At 39.4% G+C, this 23,119-nt stretch overlaps 2 protein-coding genes across 3 annotated transcripts; both read left to right on the forward strand.

Annotated features, from left to right (window-relative positions):
* The first annotated feature begins 8,481 nt into the window (after positions 1 to 8,481).
* Positions 8,482 to 14,902, forward strand: LOC110654779 (uncharacterized). Of its 2 annotated transcripts, none has more exons than XM_021810872.2 (14): positions 8,482 to 8,719; positions 8,852 to 8,899; positions 9,028 to 9,088; positions 9,309 to 9,341; positions 9,724 to 9,848; positions 10,274 to 10,408; positions 10,837 to 10,913; positions 11,053 to 11,318; positions 12,089 to 12,145; positions 12,260 to 12,428; positions 13,353 to 13,410; positions 13,494 to 13,579; positions 13,663 to 13,719; positions 14,369 to 14,902. In XM_021810872.2, exons 1-14 carry the CDS (start codon positions 8,551 to 8,553, stop codon positions 14,462 to 14,464), a joined length of 1,437 nt encoding a protein of 478 aa, XP_021666564.2. In that variant the 5' UTR covers positions 8,482 to 8,550; the 3' UTR covers positions 14,465 to 14,902. The 2 variants fall into 2 exon arrangements, with proteins under 2 accessions (XP_021666564.2, XP_058009630.1); XM_058153647.1 differs by having other exon boundaries at positions 8,610 to 8,719; positions 9,744 to 9,848.
* Positions 14,903 to 19,893: 4,991 nt separating this feature from the next.
* On the forward strand, positions 19,894 to 21,568 carry LOC110654776 (cytochrome P450 87A3-like). Its single transcript, XM_058154177.1, has 6 exons — positions 19,894 to 20,087; positions 20,188 to 20,488; positions 20,566 to 20,715; positions 20,960 to 21,238; positions 21,334 to 21,423; positions 21,506 to 21,568. The coding sequence occupies exons 1-6, from the start codon at positions 19,894 to 19,896 to the stop codon at positions 21,566 to 21,568; spliced, it is 1,077 nt and encodes a 358-aa protein (XP_058010160.1).
* The last annotated feature ends 1,551 nt before the right edge of the window (positions 21,569 to 23,119 follow it).

Here is a 23,119-nt window from a genome sequence, read left to right on the forward strand (position 1 = left end):
GTATTTTTCTGAGTTTTCTGAAATTTTTTCGGAATTTTTGGACCTCGTTTTCGGTCCCGAGGCAGAGTAAAAATTCAAAATTTTGTATTCTGAATCGGACCGGCCGAATCGAACCGGACCGAACCGGACCGAATCGGACCGGCTCCCTTTTTCTTCTTCTCTTTTCTTCCGCACGTCCCGACCTCCTCCCCTTTTTTTCTTTCTTTTCTCTCTCCTCCTGCCCCTGTCGCCAGCCAGCCACCTCCCCCTGCCACCCCAGCTCACCGGCGCCGACCACCAGCCATCCCAGCCCACCGGCCGCCGCCCCGAACGGCCGGAAAACGCGCGCAAACGCCCTCCCCTGCGCGCGCGACTCTTCGACTTCCCCGGCCAAAATCCGGCCGATCCGGCCACCAATTGGACCGGGTCTTGTGTCTAAAATCATCTACTCGACGAGAGCTTTCCATAGACACTAAGAACATCGAAATCCATCAAGCGGTTTGTCCAATTTTTGCCCGGGAAGTTTTAGCCAATTTTGAATTTCGGGCTAGATTTCTCGCAAACCGTGAATCCCACGAGAAAACCGAGAGTACCAGAGCGCTCCACTCGTCGAGAGCTTCGCGGCGACATAAATTTCAAAATTTTCCGACACCGTTTTTCGGTGGGTCCCACGGAACTTCGCAGTGTCTCTTCGAGCATTAAATGAGTTTAGAAAATTCTGAAAAATTTATGTACTAACCCTCGTGTTGTGGGCTTCGTGTAGGTATCCTCAATTCGCGGAAATTCGACAGTTGACCGGGTCTGCAAATTTCGGGCCAGACAGATCAGTTACCGGAAAAGTCTCCGAATTGGACCAAGGTTTTGGCTACCCCCCATTGTCAGACATCCCGAGCGCGTTCCCGAAGTCGGAATCAGCAAAGGTAAACCCCAACCTTGCTTTTTCTTAATTTTCTAGTGCTTAAATAGGATTAAAAATCCATAAAATATTCGTGGTAGCTCAGAAAATTATGATTCTTTTTGCAATAGCCTAGTAATATTGCTAAGGACCGCGGGGCAAAGTTTTAGAATTTTTAGAGCTTGTTTGGGTAGTTTTTGCAAAAATGATCAATTATAAGGACTAAATTGAAATTTTACATATTGTGATGGATGACTGATTTGATGGGCCCAGGAGGGGCTGTGTGATGTGATTGAGTTGTGGATATATGGATTGTGAATATAGAAGTGTGTTTTGAGCCATTTTGCAGGTTGGGTAGGTCCTAGGTATAGGGGAGACTCTGCCGGATTTTCGGCACGACTTAGGACGTATTTGGTCTTTTCTTTGTTTGTATTGAGTCAAATTTATTAAATGATTGTAATAAAATTGTCAGGTGAGCCGCGACAGCCTTCTTCCTCCGTCTAGCCGCCTCAGTGACCACCGTCAAGTCTGTGAGTAAAATATTAATTTTAATTGTAATTTCGATATTATTATATGTTCAAGCATGCCCATGCATCACTTATATGCATATATTTATGTAGTTAAACTCTAGGCACGATTTATGTTGCATTCATAACTGTTAAAGTGCCATGGATGTTGTTGTGGTAATTTGGAGCAGTGTGCGTGCGTTGGCGTGCGTGTGATGTGGTGTGGACTATGGATAGGACGAGTAGACACGGCTTGAGATCTTCGCTGGGACCCGGTCCTTCGGGGTAGACACGGCTTGAGTTCTTCGCTGGGACCCCGATTTGGTTATTAAGTGGAAGTCCGAGCTGAGTTCTTCGCTGGCACCAGGTTGGATTTAAGAGAGCTGTATAGGGGATCAGCTCCCATATATTATGATTGATGTTACAGAGTGCGTGAGTGCTCCAAATTACCTTTTTGCTGTTATGATGTGAAAATATTGTTACTGTTGCATTTCACTCCACAAGTTGCATTAGTTCTAGATAGTTATAGAGATTATGGTTAAAATTGATATTTTACTCTCTGAGTCGAACGCTCACTCCTGTTCAATATTTTTCCAGGCCACAGGAGGATATTTTTGAGGTTAACCTGCTTTTCTCCCTCGCAGGTCATTTATTTATGTTTGTGTAATTCTATAAACTCCTAGAATTTCCGCATGTGTTAGAAATGTTTATTTGATTTGGGTCTGTAAACTAAATTATTATTGTGGACCTGTAAAATTATTATATGCATGTTTGATGGACTGGATGAGGAAGCTGAGCTCCCATTTATCATTATGATGATATGAATATGTGGAGGGTGAGCTGAGCTCCCCAATGGATTGTTTATTGTGTTTACAGGTCGGGTGAGTCAAAAACTCCCCGTTGGTAGGTCCATTTTATGGCCAGACTCTGTCCAGTTGGTTTCTTGAAATTGGGCCCAAATGGGCCATAGAGTTGGGTAAATGAATAGTTAAGGCTTACTACGGGCCTCGGGGGCTTTAGGCTGGCCCAGGTCCTAGTGCCGGTCCGGCCCATAGGTTGGGTCGTGACAAATGTGGTATCAGAGCTTAGGCTCTAGATTCTTAGGGAATGTTCATCTAAAGTGTTGGGAAGAGTCTACTGGGAGTCACATGCGGAAAAATAAGGTCCACATTCGTCTTGCATTGTCATCTTTGCTTCTAGTTTCTGCTTCATATATTGTGTGTAAATATGAGTCTATAGAGCTATGTAACGTGCAGTTTTGAATTTTGTGGGCTAATGCTGCTGAATTTCAGGAAAATGCGTAGAAGCAGGAGAGCTGCCACTGCACCAGAACCAGATGTGCCTGACGAGGTGTCAGCACAGGATGAGGCGCCTGCCCCGAGGAGGCGGGGTAGGAGGCCTAGAGCTGCTCAAGTAGAATAGCAGCTGTCCACAGTTCAGGAACAGTCTCTCATGGCATAGGGTCCCATGGACCCCATGGCAGCTACTCTAGCTGGGTTGCAGAGAACCATCGATATGATGGCGTAGTATATGGTCCACCCTCCACTGCAGCAACAGTCCACCGCACCAAGAGGAGAACCTTACAAACAAATCATCAATTTCAAGAAGTTGGTGCCTGGTACTTATGATGTGTCAGACGATGCATATCGGTTTTTGGATTCCTGCAGAGCAGAAACGAGTTGCGATTGGTGATAGAAGACTTATAGAGTGTATGCAGCATGTCATGGGGCCTATGCCTAGACAGTGGATGAATGACTACGTATTACCTCGGATGGAGGGTTTATCGTGGACTTAGTTTGTGGAACTGTTCATCAATCGGTTTGTGCCAGAAAGCTTCAGGGATCAAAAGCAGTGGGCCTTTGGGGCCTTAAGACAGAATGGCAGGTCTGTAGATGAATATGCTACAGAATTTCTGGAATTGAGCAGATATGCCCCTACAACAGTAGCTACAGAAACTATGAAGGTGAAGAGATTCCTAAAGGGGCTTGATAGGAGGTATGCAAACCTGGCCATGATGTCTGATCAGTCTTTTGATGTGATAGTTGATCGAGCCAGACAGATAGAGATTAGCTATGCGGTGGATGACAGCGGAAGAGCAAAGAAAAACAAAGCAGAGGGTTCTTCAGGTGTTCCCCACATGGGTACTTCGGATAGTAGGGGCCAGACTAATTACAGAGGAAGAAGCAGGAATAAGAGAAGTGGTTTCAGACACAAATCCCGAGGGTTCAAACTAGGGTACGGATCCAGCAGTGGTCATAGTTCGGGGTACAGCAGTTCTGGGTCTGGATCAGGATCCTCCTTGGCACCTTGTGCACAGTGTGGAAGAGGACATTCAGGACCTTGTCTGATGGGTTCAGGAGTATGTTTCAGGTGTGGCCAACCAGGTCACTTTGCTAGGGAATGCCCCGTTTTCAGTGAGCCACAGATGGGGTCATAGGGTTCTGTTGCAAATGTTCCTCGCCAGTTGTATCCGGGTGCTTCCAACATGGCAGGCAGTCAGTTCAGTGGCCAACAGGGCCGAGTTCAAGGGGAACGTGGATTTGGAGGCAGATCAGGAGGTAGAAGTCCGTATCAAGATTCTGCCACTCAGGGTAGGGGTCAAGCTCGGGTTTTCACCCTGACCCACCAGGATGCTCAGGCTTCAAATGCAGTTGTGGCAGGTATTCTTCCAGTGCATTCTTATGAGGCTCGTGTTTTGATAGATCCGGGTGCTACGCACTCATTTGTCTCCCCTGTGTTTGCCATGAGGTTGGGTAGAAACCCTACAACTTTAGAATGCCCTTTGTCGGTAGCTACCCCACTTAGTGACAACATAGATGTAGATATGGTTTTTCCGGGTAGCCCAGTAGTAGTGGATGGAAAGATCCTCCCCGCAGACTTAGTTCCTCTACCAATGATTGATTTTGATGTAATTTTGGGGATGGACTGGTTGGCAACTCATTATGCCACTTTAGACTGCAGGAACAAAAAGGTGCATTTCCACATACCTGGTGTGGAAGAGTTTAGCTTTGATGGTGACAGGAGCGTGGCTCCATATAACTTGGTGTCAGCAATTAGTGCTAGAAAAATGTTAAGGCGTGGATGCCAAGGGTATTTGGCATTGGTGAGAGATACATCTGTAGAAGGTGTCAGCATGGAAAATGTTCCTGTTATCAGAGAATTTATGGATGTCTTCCCTGAAGAGCTTCCAGGGTTGCCACCAGAAAGGGGAATAGAGTTCTGCATTGATGTTGTTCCGGGTATAAACCCCATTTCAATGCCGCCTTACAGGATGGCACCAGCAGAATTGAAAGAGCTGAAGGAGCAACTACAGGAGCTTTTGGACAAGGGTTTCATACGCCCGAGCACTTCACCCTGGGGCGCTCCTGTGCTATTTGTAAGAAAGAAAGATGGGTCATTGAGGTTGTGTATTGACTACAGACAGCTGAATAAGGTGACTGTGAAGAACAAGTATCCACTTCCTCGGATCGATGATCTGTTTGATCAGCTCCAAGGAGCTAGATTCTTTTCCAAGATAGACCTGCGATCAGGCTACCATCAATTGAGAATCAGGAATGAGGACGTGTCCAAAACGGCATTCAGTACAAGATATGGTCATTATGAGTTCTTGGTGATGTCTTTTGGACTCACTAATGCACCAGCAGCCTTCATGGAATTGATGAACCGGGTGTTCAAGCCATTTTTGGACTGTTTTGTCATCGTATTCATAGATGACATTTTGGTATACTCTCGGACCGAGGGAGAACACGTGTGGCACTTGAGAATGGTGTTGCAGACTTTGAGGGAGCACCAGCTATATGCCAAATTTTCAAAATGTGAATTTTGGCTAGAAAGCATCTCATTCTTGGGACACGTGGTTTCTAGTGACGGCATTCAAGTGGATCCCAAGAAAATTGAAGCTGTAACTGATTGGCTTAGGCCTAAAACAGTCACTGAGGTGCAAAGTTTTCTGGGTCTAGCTGGCTACTATAGGCGTTTTGTACAGGATTTTTCTAGGATAGCAGCTCCCCTAACTAAGTTAACCCGGAAGAATGTTCCATTCATTTGGACAGATGACTGTGAGGAGAGTTTCCAGAAGCTTAAGGAGTGTCTAACCACTGCCCCTGTGTTGACACTACCTAAGAGATGTTGGGTTTATAAGTTAGCGATTCGTAACTTCTAGTAACGCGTTTTAAAACCTTGAGGGTTCCAGCCCAAAGCGAACAATATCACTAGTGGGCCGGGCCATTACATTTGTGATATCAGAGTCGCTCCGCGTGCAACCTTGAGCAATGGTGAGGCAAACCTCAGCGAGGACGCTGAGTCCCATAAGGGGGGTGGATTGTAACACCCTAGGCAAATCCCACATCGACAAAACACGGGAGAGATGTTGGGTTTATAAGTTGGCGATTCGTAACTCCTAGTGACGCGTTTTAAAACCGTGAGGGCTCCAGCCCAAAGCGGACAATATCACTAATGGGCGGGGCCATTACATTTGTAGTATTAGAGCCCCTCCGCGTGCAACCTTGGGCGATGGTGGGGCAAACCTCGACGAAGACACTAAGTCCCATAAGGGGGGTGGATTATAACACCCTAGGCAAATCCCACATCGGCAAAACACGGGAGAGATGCTGGGTTTATAAGTTGGCAGTTCGTAACCCCTAGTAACACGTTTTAAAACCGTGAGGGCTTCGGCCCAGAGTGGACAATATTACTAGTGGGCCGGGCCGTTACATTTGTGGTACCAGAGCCTCTCCGCGTGCAACTTTGGGCGATGGTGGGGCAAACCTCAACGAGGACGCTGAGTCCCATAAGGGGGGTGGATTGTAACACCCTAGGCAAATCTCACATCGGCAAAACACGGGAGAGATGCTGGGTTTATAAGTTGGCGGTTCGTAACCCCTAATGACGTGTTTTAAAATCGTGAAGGTTTCGGCCTAGAGCGGACAATATCACTAGTGGGCTGGGCCATTACATTTGTGGTATCAGAGCCGCTCCGTGTGCAACCTTGAGCGATGGTGGGGCAAACCTCAGCGAGGACGCTGAGTCCCAAAAGGGGGGTGGATTGTAACACCCTAGGCAAATCCCACATCGGCAAAACACGGGAGAGATGTTGGGTTTATAAGTTGGTGGTTCGTAACTCCTAGTGACGAGTTTTAAAACCGTGAGGGCTTAGGCCCAAAGCGAACAATATCACTAGTGGGTCGGGCCGTTACATTTATGGTATCAGAGCCGCTCTGCATACAACCTTGGGCGATGGTGGGGCAAACCTCAGCAAGGACGCTGAGTCCCATAAGGGGGGTGGATTGTAACACCCTAGGCAAATCCTACATCGGCAAAATACGGGAGAGATGCTAAGTTTATAAGTTGGTGGTTTGTAACCCCTAGTGACGCGTTTTAAAATCGTGAGGGCTTCGACCCAGAGCGGATAATATCACTAGTGGGCTGGGCCATTACATTTGTGGTATCAGAGCCACTCCCGTGCAACCTTGGGCGATGGTGGGGCAAACCTCAGCGAGGACGCTGAGTCCCATAAGGGGGGTGGATTGTAACACCCTAGGCAAATCTCACATCGATAAAACACAGGAGAGATGTTGGGTTTATAAGTTGGTGGTTCGTAACCCCTAGTGACGCGTTTTAAAACCGTGAGGGTTTCGGCCCAGAGCATCACTAGGGGTTGCGAACCACCAACTTATAAACCCAGCATCTCTCCCGTATTTTGCCAATGTGGGATTTGCCTAGGGTGTTACAATCCACCCCCCTTATGGGACTCAGCGTCCTCCCTGAGGTTTGCCCCACCATCGCCCAAGTAACGCAGAGTGGCTCGATATCACAAATGTAATGGCCCGACCATCGTGATATTGTCCGCTCGGTCAAACTCTCACGGTTTTAAAATGCGTCACTAGGGTTCTGAACCTCAACTTATAAACCCAGATCTCTCGTGTTTTGCCGATGTGGATTTGCCTGAGTGTGACAATCCACCCCCTTATGGACTCGGCGTCTGGCCGGTTTGCCTCACCATTGCTCAAGGTTGCACGCGAGCGACTGATATCACAAATGTAATAGCCCTACCACTAGTGATATTGTTCGCTTTGGGCTGGAACCCTCAAGGTTTTAAAACGCGTTACTAGAAGTTACGAATCGCTAACTTATAAACCCAACATCTCTCCCGTGTTTTATCGATGTGAGATTTGCCTAGGGTGTTACAATCCACCCCCCTTATGGGACTCAGCGTCCTCGCTGAGGTTTGCCCCACCATCGCCCAAGGTTGCACGCGGAGTGGCTCTGATACCACAAATGTAATGGCCCAGCCCACTAGTGATATTGTCCGCTCTGGGCTGAAAACCTCACGGTTTTAAAACGCGTCACTAGGGGTTACGAACCACCAACTTATAAATCCAGCATCTCTCCCGTGTTTTGTCGATGTGGGATTTGCCTAGGGTGTTACACTAAGTAGCTTGCGCTTAGCCGGTCCGAAGTCCGGATAAAGGAGGAGAGTTGCGGTAGGTGACAACCAGCATAAAAATTTCGTCACACCTTATGATATGGATTCAAATTATATAAATATTGGTGTGTCCTCTACATATTTTTGATAATTTAACCCAAAATCGTTTGGAGTAGAAAAAGCGAATCCATAGAGCTGATCCCAAATCTTTTGAATAAAGGCTTAGTTGAGTTGAGTTGAATTGAGTTGAGGTAATAAATTTAAATAAATATGTTTAGAATTAACTAATTTTAAGTTAACATAAATTTGAGAGTTATTAATAAAAAAATTAAAAAAAAAAACAGTAAAAAAGGAAGGAGGGGTTAGTCAATTGTCACTGATAAAAATACTCGATTTTTTAAAAAAAAAAAAAAGAAAACAGGAAAAATGATGAGAAAGACGAGAAGGATAAGGATTTGTGGAGCGAACGTACGAACGTGCTTTCTAAAAACATGAGCTTTTATTTATGGTTCCCATCGTTAACCATAGAATGTTCATTTATTTAAATCAGCTTTTTTAATGAATTATTTGGGTCACACTGCTTAGGCCCATAGGCCCATTTTAAGGAAATGGGTCCAGATCAGCCCATCATTGAAACGGCGTCGTTTAAATGACGGGGAGCACCTCCTCTTCTGAAATCCCGTAACGTATCGCCTCTGTCCGCTGTTTTCATTCCATTCCATACTTGGAACTTCAGCAGCCGAAAAATGGAGAAGAAGGAAGAAAACAAGCGGCAGAGAAAGAAAATAAGGGGAGGATTTTGGAGATGGGTGATAGCATCAGTCATCTTCAGGCTAATTCTCATTTATTTCCCGCAAAATCTCAACTTGTCCTCTCGCCCCGAAGTCTCCACTCCTCTCACCAGCCTCCGTCGCCGTATCTCTCTCTCTCTCTCTCTCGTGCATTTCTCTATTCTCACCGGTGTAAAGCTTACAAGATGAATTTAACCGATAATTATTATTATTATTATTATTTTCCCCTTCTAATTGTCTTTGTTTGTTGCTGTAGTGGCTGAGGGTTACTGGTTGAAGCAAGCCTCGATGTCTCCTTATGCAGGTTTGAGTTGAATTTAATTTACATTTTAGCTTAAATTATTTGAATTTGTTTTTTTTTTGTGTGTGTGTGTGTGTGTTTAAACTTGTATATTGATCTAGGAAGTGATTGATATGCTCTTTGGCTTGTAGGATCTATGTACCATGGTTCTCCATTGTTACTCTCTGTACTCGGGCCACTTACTGTTAAAAGGTACATGCCACTAGGAGCCTTAATTCAGTAACTTGATGATCTATTAATTTTTGGTCAATCTTCTTTCGGGTTTTTTTAGGTTCATAGATATTGTGTTATGTTGGTTAGATTTTTGAATCCTTAAAATCAATTAAAGAAAGAAGGAAAAAATTGGGTATCAATTAATGCCTGGAATAGCTGTTTTTGACTGGGGTTAAATTTATTTTATTTCATGGTGCAGAATTGAAGGGCAACCTGATCATGTGTTATGCAGGTAAGGTGATTTTTGTCTTTCATAGCAGTTGCTTCTTGTTTATTCTTTAAAGTAGAAATAATTGAATAGTCCTCTCTTAATAGTGTTTTTCCTGTTCTTGGTAACTGGTGAATAGCTTTTAAAGTTTTAAAGTAAATCTCTTGAGACATTTAATATTTAATCATTCCCAAGCTCTGTTTGTCTCCCATTTCATAATGCAAAATGAAGCTTTGAGCTGATGGTTTGGAAGGGCAGGGTTGGGATGTTTATGTGTATTTAATTTATGTGGTATGCTTCATGCTAGCAGTGTATAATTATATTCATAGTTCATAGTTTTCTCCCTTATCTTACTTTTACCAACCATTTAGTCTTGCATTTGATATCAACACATTCTCGGATACAGTTTGCTTTTTGTCATTGCAGATATTATGAGTGCCATGCTTCTTAGAGCTACTGGTTGGAAACTACAAGTGGCATACAGAGAGAGCTTGAAAGCACTTGATATCATTAATATAGTAGAAAGCTCAGGTAGTTCTAATATACTTCTTTGTTTAAGTTCCAGTATGAACTGGATAAAGTAATGTTTTAGTGATAGGAAGTGCATGCGAACTTGATAGAAAGACACCCTAAAAATAGTAATTATATATTGAACAACAACAACAACAACAACAACAACAACAATAACAATAATAAAGAAGAAATTCAGAAACAATGCAAGAAACAGTTTAAGTAACCTTGGTAGTTTTAGCGTGCTTTAGAGGATTGTCGCCTCACTGTATGTTTCTATGCCATGTAGATTGAGGGATGTTGACATCTTTTTACCTTGATGAGAAGGTTATTTTTGGATGCCTCTTATTTGCATAATTTGTGGAATTATATTCAGAAGCAAATTGTCTCTTCCACACTCCTCACATTCACAGGCTGATGAAGTGCAATATTGATGTTGTCCCCAGATATACTTGCTTCAGGAGATATTGCTGCTCTTGTGTACTTATGGAATCCGTTCACAATAGTTGCTTGTGTGGGTTTGTCAACATCCCCAATTGAAAATTTGTTCATCATATTGATGCTTTATGGAGCCTGTATACGTAAGTTGCGAATAGTCTTTGTTTAGTGTTTGAGACCTTAATTGATTGTATTTTGGATAATCACAGTGAGCTTTGCCTCCAACTTTTGGTGAAAAATTTTCAACTTTAATTTATATCATAAGTATATTTTCACACTCATTACAGCCTCTTAAATATGTTATTTCCATCCTAATCAACCTAAAGAGATGCCAGTGATTTGTCTTCAACATCTTATGATGGCAAATATGAAGTGTTCTGTAATTTCCATGATATCATATAAGGTATTCTACTTTTTTTAGCACCCCCTGATTTTTTTCACAAAACCGTAAAAATGCCAATTGGAATTCTTGCAGTTGATTATGGATGGATGAGGGTACATCCTCTGCTTTCCCCTTTTGTAACTCCCATTTTTTTTTTTTATTGAATATTGTTCTTTTTATGTTCCACAGGACTAGTTCCCCTAGCAGCTTTTGGATGGGTTATGGCAACTCATTTGTCTCTTTATCCGGCAATTCTAATTATTCCAGTAATGCCTTGTTTCTACTTAGCTGTTTATCTTCATATTGAAATTTTTGCTGCAAAATGTATGGGAATGTTTCTATACGGTTTTTTTATTGCCGCCAATCACTATTTAGATAATTAGTCATCATTCAATTTTGTCCCAGGTGATTCTTTTAATGGGATATGGTCTAGATGCTCCTCCTCGGAAGTTGTTCCTGCTGAAAGGATATTGTAAAATTGGAGATAACAACTCTGGCAATATTCACTGTGAACAAGAGGAAATGATCAACAGATCAAAGGCACAAATTATCTTTTCAAGGAGACCAGTCGTGCTTTTCTTTTTCTGGACAACTCTGTGGTCAGTCTATGTGTTGGTTCTATGTGGCATATCCGTCAAACAGTATAGTGGCCTATGGGAGATGTTTCAAAGGTATCAATTGAATATTATGCGCTTCTGTTTCTTTCTCATGTCCACCATGTAAAACAACTTTCAATGATGCTTCAACTGATGTATTCTTTTTCTATCATTTAATCAATGTGAGAATTATGACATGTTCATCATCAAAAGTCCATTTGCAAAGCTTAAAACTAGAAGAAAACCTTGTGAAGAAGTAGGTTGATTATGACAAAGGCTGGTAACATGTTCATTCATTACTCTAAAAAAGTTGAGCACTTAATTTGGTTGAGGAAGATTGTTAAGAAATTATTTCTATATTTCATTCACACGAAAAAGCAATCAATATTGAGTTAAGATCTGCTAGAGAAGAGTGTACACTTGTGCCCAAGGGTTCATGCATACATGGTATGAGGAGACTTGATACCATTACTGAGTTCATATTCTCCTTCGGTTTCTGAAAGTCATTTACTCTGGGAATTTCTTGCAATGATAGCTTTCATTCTCCGTACAACAAATTTTGCATTTTGAGAATTAATTTGTAAAAATCATATCTCTCTCTCTCTCTCTCTCTCTCTCTCTCTCTCTCCCTTTTTCTTCTATTTTCCTTTTATTGGTACTTAGCAGCTTGAGTCAAAATTTGATGAATGAAGAATGTCCTATATGGTCACCATTTTGTGTCAACTGTAGTACTTTCTTTGTTTTGATTTATATCAATAAGTATCATGTGGCTTGTTTGAAGCAATTTATACTATAATCATGTGAACTCTCTTGATGGTTCTTGTATGTCTGGCTTTGTTTTGCAGAACATATGGTTTCATTCTTACAGTGGAAGATATGTCACCAAATATAGGTGTTCTATGGTGAGCCCAAATATATCATTGTTATTTTTAGAATGTGAAGTAATTTGACCCTGTGTTTGGGTTTTGCACTTAGACAGCCATCTGTTTGATTTTGTTTTCTATTGCAATTTGCAGGTATTTCTTTGCTGAAGTTTTTGATTTCTTCAGAAATTTCTTTTTGATAGTTTTCCATGTGAATATTTTGTTTATGATATTGCCTTTAGCCATAAGGCTAAACCATCGGCCCTGCTTCTTGGCTTTCGTCTACATTGCTATCTCATCAATGCTTAAATCATATCCATCAGTAAGTTCTTTTGTTGTTTGCATAGATATTCCATTTTTGCCAAGATTGATTCTTTTGTTGTTTCAAAATTACGACCTTTTATTGGGAGCAAGGTGTCTCTGTCATTACTATGGAGTAGTTGTATTTGACTATGTTTACTTACATTTCTATATGACATTTAGAGATGGCAGAATATAGATTCCTGACTACATGCCTAAAATATTTTTATGTTTTGGATCTGTTGAATCTTGATATTTGGCAGAGTGCCTATTGGTATTGTATTTTAGCATATCATGTCTCCTTCCTTGTGGGGGATACTATGAGGTTAATTTAGGGCCTATTTGGCTTTTCTAATGTAGTTACTGCTGATAAAAGCACCACCTGAATATGTTGATTAAAAGTATTTAAAACACCTGTATATGATAAAATTACTTTATATCTAATACATCAACATATTAAATATATTGTTGTTTTTTAGTGGGGATCTTGATAGCTATATGGTCCACTTGTATATTTTTGGTGGCTTTTTACAAATTACATTTCCGGGAAGTTTGCTTTGGATTTTTTTAAACTTGTATGATTTCATACTGTTATCATAAATATTTCATGGTTTTTGCTGTTCTAATGCTTGAAGCGTGTAATTTGATAGTTCTAATTGACATAATTGTTTGGGCTTGCATCACATGGGAATATTTTCATGAAATTTCTTTTATATTTGCAAGAGTGATTGCGAGATTACCTTCTTTGGGCTACTAACTTGATTGCAAGCTTCCAGAATGCGCAAATCTCAGTGCCTAAAATTTTTTATTCATGCGGAATGGTTTTCTGATAATCACCTCATTTACCATGACAACAAATGTTCCTTGGGATTTCTACCTTTCTGTGTATTCTTTACAAATTTATATTTTGGAACCTAATTCTGTCTTTTGGTTCAATTTTGACCAGGTTGGAGATTCAGCTCTATACTTGGGTTTACTGGTTTTGTTTCTTGATGAATTAGCGGGTAAGTTGCTAGGTTCTTTTATGTTATTGATGAATTTGGAATTGATCTGACATTTTATGCTGTTTACATTTTATGCCATGCAGATATGCCGTTCTCTTTTTTCATATTTTGCGGATATGTAGGGATTTCCCTCCTTAGCCCTGTGATGCACAACCTATGGATTTGGAGGGTATGCGTCTCTATGTAACTTATCTTATTAGGCAAACTGGTAGCTCATTTTCTGTATCATGGCTTATTTATTCAAATTTGCAGGGCACTGGCAATGCAAACTTCTACTTTGCAACTGCAATTGCTTATGCTTGCTTGCAGGTATGTTATATGTTGTTTATGGCTTTTACTTAGTTGATTCATGAGGATCTTCATGAGGATCATTGAACATGGATTCATGAAAGACATGATGAGTTTTGTGATTCTCTAGATTACACCCTCAAGTTTGATTTTGTCAGCACGAAGGTCCCCACTGGTCATTTTACCGAGTTCCATTTATTTTTCTACCAAATTTCTTAATCTCAATTGAACTTTAGCGAACAAAATTATCCAATAATATAAGTTAATGGTTGATTTAATTCTTAAAAATTCCCAAGAAAATCAAGTGAGCAAATATCATTTAGATTCAATTGATTTTTCTAGTGTAAGATGATGCATAGCAGCCTCAAGTTTGTTTTCTGATCTAAAATATTAAATCTAGCTACTTCAAGTTAAAAATTTGTGGCGATGTCAATCTAATAAGAGAGCATCTAGATATGTGCTAAATCTAAGTTTCTTGGTTTTAGATTTACAAAGATTTGCTTACTCAGCTCAAAAGTTTTTATAATAAAGCAAAGATTTGCTTAGGGCAGGAAATCTTGCTGAGGCATGTGAATGATTTGATGCACTGGTCAGTTGTTGGCTCTTTGATCCACACTCTAACCTTTGTTTTCTTCTCCTTCTTTTTTTAATTTTAAATATTATTATGCAGATTATTTTGCTGGTTGAGAGTGTTAGTGCCATGCTTAACCATGATAGGAAGCTAAGAAAGCTATCTGTCGCAAATCTTCAAGATGGCAAATCTTAAGCACTTCTCTAAACCAGGATACTTTTCTTACAATGCCACATCTCTTGGCCCTTGAAAGTTCAAACCCCGAGAAAACTTTGCTGGTAAGGATTCTTGTTTCAGTCTGTTGCCCATATCCTTGAGAGGCTTGGTTTTGCATGAGTGGAAGATTAACACATTGCATTGAACAACATATGTTTGAAGTCATTTTGACTTTTTTTTCTTTTCGTGTTTTCTAACTATTTTTGGGATAAAGGCTTAGTTGAGTTGAGTTGAGTTGTTGTTTTCTAACTATAGCCTGTTATAGTTTCTGTTGTGCACAGTCAGGACTTGTTCTATTCAATCGAGTAGAATGGTTTATGCATCTGTAATACACTGAACTCTGTTGAAACATTATTGTAATTTGGCAATTTTGGTCTTATTAGCGAAAATGGAAAAGGGACATCCACCTAGTCCTGACGATAAGCTGGTTTCAGTCTGGTTTCGGTTGCAACCAGCAGTTTCGGTCTCTGGAGGGAACGAATGTGAACTGGACCACGGAGGCTGATTTGGCCCCTATCTGGTTTCTGGCGATTCTGATTTGATTCCAGTTTGATTTAGATTTAGATTGAGGCCACTCAACTAATGAATTTTAAAAAAATAAAAAATAAAAACTTATGCGAACGGGATTGGACTGTCGGGCAGAACCATTGGTTCTAGTCTGGTCCGGTTCACAGTCCTGGGAGGGAGGAGGATAACCATTTCTGGCCCTTGGTATTCCTGGTCCAATCTCAAGTTTGATCAGGCCGGTTAAGGACCCAAGCTGTCTGGGCTACATCCACTTCCAGGATGACCTTGTGGCCTCCAACTTGTTTACAATTGTAAGAGAGGGCATCCTAGTCCCTGCGTACGTCATTACAGCCTTGATCTTGCTCTGGATCTTGATTGGTCAGTCTCACTTGCTTACCGTTTGATATTGGGTGGTGGGTCATGACAGGAAATTTGGCGGTGAAAAGAGGAACGCAGGCTCATTAATTTAACCAAATAATGAACGTTTGGAATTGATATCTGTCAAGGACTCGAGCAACTACTGGCAGTCTGGCATGGGTGAGTGATGATGTGATATCCTTTGTTTTGTATCCCCACCAAAATCAAGCCATGTTAGTTCAACTCTGCGTGTCAATTCTGCTAATCCCAGCCAATAACTGGATTAAGTCACACCTAATCACCTTAAAGGTTGTGATAAATTCAAATACTGCATTAGTCATATCTAATCACCAAATGAGGAGAGCCAACTTGAACCTCGCTATTTAGGGGGGTCATGTTTGAATGGAGCGGAGCGAGGGAAGTGTATTTAAATGGAGTGGGGGAATGTTTTATAAAGTAAGGTAATAAAAAATAAAATAATAAAATCTTGAAAGTGTATTTAAATGGAGTGAGGGAATGTTTTATAAAGTAAAGTAATAAAAAATAAAATAGTAAAATCTTCTCAACTCTTTAATTTGGGAAGTTAAAAAAGTATGAGATTTGAAGGTTTAAAACCCCAAAATATATTCCTTCCAAAAAAAAATATAATATTTTAAAATTTCATCTTTTACCTCGTAAACTTCAAGTTGTTAGAATTTTCACGCTATTCCAAAAACAAGAGGATGATTAGTTTAGTGGATAAACCCCATTTATAATTTCTTATAAAGGCATTATCTCAAAATAATAAGACTAATTTATATGAAAATTTTCATTGACACTAATAATATTTGCTTATAGACTAATATTTTGGACCCTTCAACTTGCTTTGGAATTTGAATGAAATGTAGTTGCAAAAGGGTAGTTCTAAAATGGCAGTAAGGGTAATGTGCTTTTCAAGTGCAATTGAAATATATATATATTTTTTTTAAAAAGAATAATATACATGCAAGAATAGAATGGGATTTGTTGTCAAGCAAGGTTTTGATTTATAATATAGCTCAAGGTCATGGATAGCCGCATATATTTCTTGCTTAATAAGCTTTTACTATTTTATTTTTCAGGCAAGTGTGTAAAAACTAGCATAGCATAGCACTAAATTGAAGTTGTCTAATATGGCGTTGTAGCCCCAAGTTGGGAAAAAAGTTGCTAGAAATATTGAACGCTTTTGTAGTTTCCAGTGTTCGTGTTTCCATTTCAGGAGACCGTTTTAGGTTCCATTGTTGATACACAAGCAATTACTAATTGCTCTTACAGTCCAAAATACCATAATTATTATACTTAATACAATTTATTTATTTAATTTTTTAAATTTGCTTAAAACTCGAGAAAAGAGAGAGGGAACTTTGTTTACAATTTATTTCTTTAAAAGGGAAATAAAAATCTTAAAGCTAAAGGTCAAACCATATTCTTTAATTGGCTAATTTACCCATTAAACAGCAAAGCTTAGAGTAAAACATCACAATTATTAAGTATATAAATAGTCTTCCTAGGCTCTTTTAGGTGCTTATTGAAGAATTAATTAATTAAATTGTAGATTATTAAGATATTCCTTTGAAATGAGAGTATCTTGGAGGTGGATGCAATTCTTACGACTTCTCTTATTATATTTGTAATTTCTCAATAGTGACCCTTAAATCGTTAACATTACAGGATACGTCAGAAGGTAGTTTAATTAGTCATTTTTTAATTTTAAGGTGTAAAAAACAAAGAGATTTCTATTTCGAGTTTCTCCACTAGGATTTTATTCATTTATGGTGAAAAATAGAATGTTAATAACCATCCATAAGTTAAAAAAAAAAAAAAAAAGTCTCCTTCCCGTCGGAGTCGTGTTTCTTTGCAGTGTAATTTGATAATGCGTTCTCCAGGCGTACGTCACAGACAGGAAGAACAACTTTCTCCTTAATCCTCTCTTCCTCGTGTAACTCAACACCTCCATTATTATCATCATCAATCTCTGTGTATTATCCAGTTATTAAAGCAATAATTTGGAGATTTCTTTTTCAGTTAATAGAGCCCGACTATGCCTAATAATTTTCAAATTAAATATTTAAATTTATATACATATACACATAATTAAAATAATAAACATATGAATTTTGATCTATATCAGCAGTAAACACACAGCTGGATGGTGGAGACAACCGGCCGACCTCCAACATGTTTCAAGCATACAATTACAAATATTAACGCAACAACTAATCCACTAATTAGCTCCTTTTAAATGATTTTTGATGTCAAATCTGATTTTTCTTGAAACATCTGATCATTAGAAAGGGGAATCAAAGGATTGAAGTCATCCCATCTGATGAACTAATTGTAGAAGATCTCCCTGTTGTGAACCCTTCACCTGTAGGTTCCCATCATTAGATTTTTTTTTTCTTTCATTTATAAATACGTGCAATTTGTTAAGGTGCATAATGATTTTTGTATAAAATTACACCATTTATTTTTTTTTTAAATTAATTCTTTCAAAAAAATTTCGTCCGAATTAAAATCAGACTGAATTAAAATCAAATTGAATTTAAAATATATCAAATTTTAAACCAAAATTAGAATCAGAATAACCTTTAAGTCTAAATCAGAACCTAACTACCGCCGAGACCATAACATCGAGAACCAATTCCTATAATCTGGTTCAGGACCTTTGATGCCACAGACCATAATCGGCCGGTGACCACTCTTTATTTCCCATATTATTAGAAAAATGTTACGTTGGAGACTCAGAACAAACTAGCTAGCAACACATATTCTACTGTATTATTATTGTAAGATAGTTAAGTTTCTAATTAATTCCAAAAACAAGAGCTTAACTTACCTGTCAGTGTTATGCACCCCATCAAGCAGACCATGTTCAAGCTCATGCCTAGCAGTTAAAAAATGTGTCATTCACTCTGAGCTATTTCTGTCAGCATTGAACAGATCCTAAGCTGAAAAAACAAATCACAGAAAGAAAAGCTTTAGACCTGTCTAGATAGCAGAAGTACAAAAATTTGTTATACTAATCTCAGAATGCAGAATAACCAAAACTGTTCACTGTCACCATCTCATAAAAGTACACTTTCTTGGCAGCTGTGAGAAACTTTCCTCTTCTTCCAATTCATTCCATGATCACAAAATGTCTATAGGACAATTTGCATAATAGTACCTACATGCAAGCTCAGAATGGCATCAACTTTACAGCTTTTTAACAAGCTGCACACAGCAGATACAGAATGTGAAAGGAATCTTGAAAAGAAAAGAAAAAAAATATATGGACAAATATAGTTTTAAGTCTTGTCTAAACTTCATTCTCTTAGGTCTTTGCCTTTGAAGCTTCATCCAACATTATTGTGACACAGTGATGAAATTTTAATAATCCAATTGCACATAATGGAGGGTCATAACATTTCACAGTAATCTACCTACATTGTAGTAGTGGTTGCATGGAGATGGAGGTTTCGTGGCTCAATGGGTCAACGGGGCCGGTGCTCTATGTGTCCATATTGGCTAACCTGATCAAGTAGCATAGCTTTCCTACCGTCAAACCATTTCAGGGAGCTGAGAACAAAAGCATATACAGTAGTTGCATGCATATCTAGAACTCTCCAGGGGAAATCACTAGTGATGTAAGCATTAAGATCAAGAGTTGACATTAACAGAGAATGGTAATAATTTCATGATTACAGGTAAAGAATATCTAGGATGAGATCCTATTCTAACAAACATAAGTTGAAAGGAAAAGAATAATAAATAAAAGAAAATGAAAAAAAAAAAAGAACATGTAAGGCATCTTTCCTGTAATAATCACAAAACATAGATATGGAGTATTTAACATAGATATTGGGAAGATTAGAACAAGTTTATAGAATCATTAGAGTTTAGCATGTATTGACGTATTGAAAGATTGGTTTCACAGAAACAATTACGTTGGACGGATCCTCTGAACCTCTATGATCTCAAGCATGTCCTTGAAAAAAACCTCGTGCTTTTTCAGTTTCGTTTTATTTGAACTTCCTAAACTTGATTAAAATATCTTCTCAAAAAAATAAAATAAAAAACTTGATAAATATATATATATATATATTTATATAGAGAGAGAGCTAGGGAAAAGAGAAAGAAATCATCTGGTAAGCCTTAACACATCGTAGGGTTATAAACCGTTGAAATGTAGGATAGTATGTAAGTGGTCTCGAAGAATTAATTTTGAGCTATTATATTCTATATTCAACTACTAGTTCGAGCAAAATAACAAAACTAGAGAGCAGCAATAATACTGTTTTCTTGGCTAGTTCTAACTGCTGACCATCCTGTATAAGATCTCCTAATGGTTGCTAAGATACATGCCATCACTTTCTTCTCCTTCCTGTCTATTCCTCCCACTTTTCCCGCCTCAAACTCTTACTCATTTTTGGTAATCTTAACTGTCCCGATTTCCATTTCTGCTTAAAAACATTTCAGTATATTCTTATCCTTTCTCCAATATCCAACAGCGATCTTCTCTGTATTCATATTTATATTTGAGCAAGATGTGGGCTTTGTGTTTGGGAGATTTGGTTATTATAAGTTTCACACATTGGGTTTATCGGTGGAGAAATCCCAGATGCAATGGGAAACTTCCCCCTGGTTCAATGGGATTGCCACTCCTTGGCGAGACGATTCAGTTCTTTTCTCCCAACACTTCTTCTGATATCCCTCCCTTTGTTAAAGAGAGGATGAAAAGGTAAAATTCTTACAATCTTGCCAATTAGTTCAACAACTAGCATCATCATCATCATCAACCCTTCTTCTTGATCATCAAAAGTTTCTCCTGTTACTCTCAGATACGGGCCAATATTCCGAACTAATTTGGTTGGAAGGCCAGTTGTGGCATCTACAGACCTAGATCTCAATTACTTCATCTTCCAACAAGAGGGACAGTTGTTTCAGAGCTGGTATCCAGAGACGTTCACAGAAATCTTTGGACGTCAAAATGTGGGTTCATTACATGGGTTCATGCACAAGTACCTCAAGAATATGGTGCTAAATATCTTTGGTCCTGAAAGCCTCAAGAAAATGCTCCCTGAAGTTCAACAGGCAGCATCTCATCAGGACACCATCGAATTGAAAGAGGCGACCGCTAGTGTAATCTGAGACTAACCATTCAAAAGTTCTATTGGCAATTTCTTATCCCGAGTCTCATAGTAATTTGACCTTTGCAGATGATATTTGATCTGACAGCAAAGAAGCTGATAAGTTATGATAAGGAGAATTCCTCAGAAAACCTCAGGGATAACTTTGTTGCATTCATGCAAGGCTTAATCTCCTTCCCTTTAGAAATGCCTGGAACAGCATATCACAAATGTTTACAGGTAAACCCAAGTTGGTCAGTAGTAATCATGTAAAACAATCTCTCTCTCTCTCTCTCTCTCTCTCTTGAAAAAAATCTTGAAGATTGGGTGTGGAGTTCAGGCCCACCAGATTAAAAAAGAAGGTACAAGAAAGTATTGCTTGCACCTCGTAAATGTTAACATTTCACGGATGCATTGAATCAATTCCACAAATGGAAGCAATGCGCTTATCTGAAGGCAGCGTCCAATTTTGGTTTTGATTCAGGGTAGGAAAAGGGCAATGAAAATGTTGAAGAACCTGCTACATGGAAGAAGAGCAAATCTGAGAAAGCACCAAAGTGACATTTTTGACTTTGTACTTGAAGAACTTCAGAATGAGGGATCGATCCTGACAGAGGCAATTGCTTTGGATTTGATGTTTGTGCCAATTGCTTTGGATTTGATGTTTGTGCTACTATTTGCTAGCTTTGAAACAACCTCCATGGCTATAACTATGGCCGTCAAGTTTCTCTCGGACCATCCATTGGTGCTGAATAAATTAATGGTCCGTAAGTATATTTAATATGATAAGCATTGAGTATCTTAACAGCCTGTTTTGTTCCCAAACCTAACATGCTCTTGATTTTTCCACATTTCCAGGAAAAGCATGAAGCAATTTTGAAAATTCTGGAAAATGCTGACTCTAGCATCACATGGAAAGAATACAAGTCAATGACATTTACATTTCAGGTGGGTCGAGTTTTGCAACGAGTTTAATATCATATCAGTGGCTTTTGTTTGCTCTTTAAAACATGGTAATTTCAATTTGCAGTTCATCAATGAAACTGTTAGGCTGGCAAACATTGTTCCAGTAATCTTCAGAAAAGCGCTCTGAGAAATCCAGTTTAAGGTTATGTAGTAACAATTGAAGAAACCAGGTTCCAACAACAGTAAACCAGGATTTGTCTATTCAAAGAATGTCACATATAATTTGAAATATAACATGAATTGGTATTGATGCAGGATATACCATTCCCGCAGGTTGGGCAATTATGGTCTGTCCCCCTGCAGTACACTTGAACCGCGAAAAATATTGTCACGACCCAACCTATGGGCCGGACCGGCACTGGACTAGCCTAAAGCCCCCGAGGTCTGTAGTAAGCCTAATTATTCCTCAACCTAACTCTAAGGCCCATTTGGGCCCAATTTCAAGAATTCAGCCGAACAGAGTTCGGCCATAGCATGGACCATTTAATAGGGAGTTTTTAACTCACCCGACCTATAAACACACAATATATAATCATCTGGGGAGCTCAGCTCACCCTCCACATAATCAAATGTCATAAAAATAAATGAGAGCTCGGCTCCCTCATCCCATCCATCCATACATGCATTTAATAAGTTTACAAGTCCAACATGACAATTATATTACAGACCCAAATCAAATAAATATTTCTAACACATGCGAAATTCTAGGAGTTAACAGAATTATACAAACATTACAGACATTAATAAACGACCTACGAAGAAGAAAAATAGATTAACCACAATAATAATCCTCCTGTAGCCTGGAAAAATAATTGAATAGAAGTGAGCATTCAACTCAGAGAGTAAAATATCAATTTTAACCATAATCTCTATAGCTATATAAAGCTAATGCACCCTGTGGAGTGAAATGCAACAACGTTAATATTTTCACATTATAATAGCAAAAAGGCAATTTGGAGCACTCACACACCCAACACTGTCAAACAATACATATATGGGAGCTGATCCCCTATACAGCCTCTTAATCCAACCTCTGCCAACGAAGATCTCAAGTCGGACTTTCTCTTAATAAACCAAATACGCGGTCCCAGCGAAGAACTCAAGCTGTGTCTATCCCGAAGGACCGGGTCCCAACGAAGATCTCAAGCTGTGTCTACCCGTCCTGTCCATAACCAACACCATACCACACGCACGCCAACACACGCACACTGCGCCAAATCACCACAACAACTTCCATGGCACTTTCACAATTGTGAATGCAACCTAAAATGTGCCTAGAGTTTAACTACATAGATATATACATATAAGTGATGCATGGGCATGCTTGAACATATAATAATATCAAAATTACAATTAAAATTAATATTTTACTCACAGACTTAACCGCAGTCACTGTGGCGGATGGGAGGGGGAGGAAGGCTGTCCCGGCTCACCTGAAAATTTTATTACAATTATTTAGTACATTTGACTCAATACAAGCTAAGAAAAAGATTAAAGATGTCCTAAGTCGTGTCGAAAATCCGGTAGAGTCTCCCCTATACCTAGGACCTACCCAATCTGCAAAATGGCTTAAAACACAATTCTATATCCATAAACCATACACCCACAACTCAATCATATCACACAGCCCCTCCTGGGCCTATCCAAACAGTCATCAATTACAACATGTAAAATTACA

Source organism: Hevea brasiliensis, chromosome 9, assembly GCF_030052815.1.
Source record: "Hevea brasiliensis isolate MT/VB/25A 57/8 chromosome 9, ASM3005281v1, whole genome shotgun sequence".
Classification (NCBI taxonomy): Eukaryota; Viridiplantae; Streptophyta; class Magnoliopsida; order Malpighiales; family Euphorbiaceae; genus Hevea; species Hevea brasiliensis.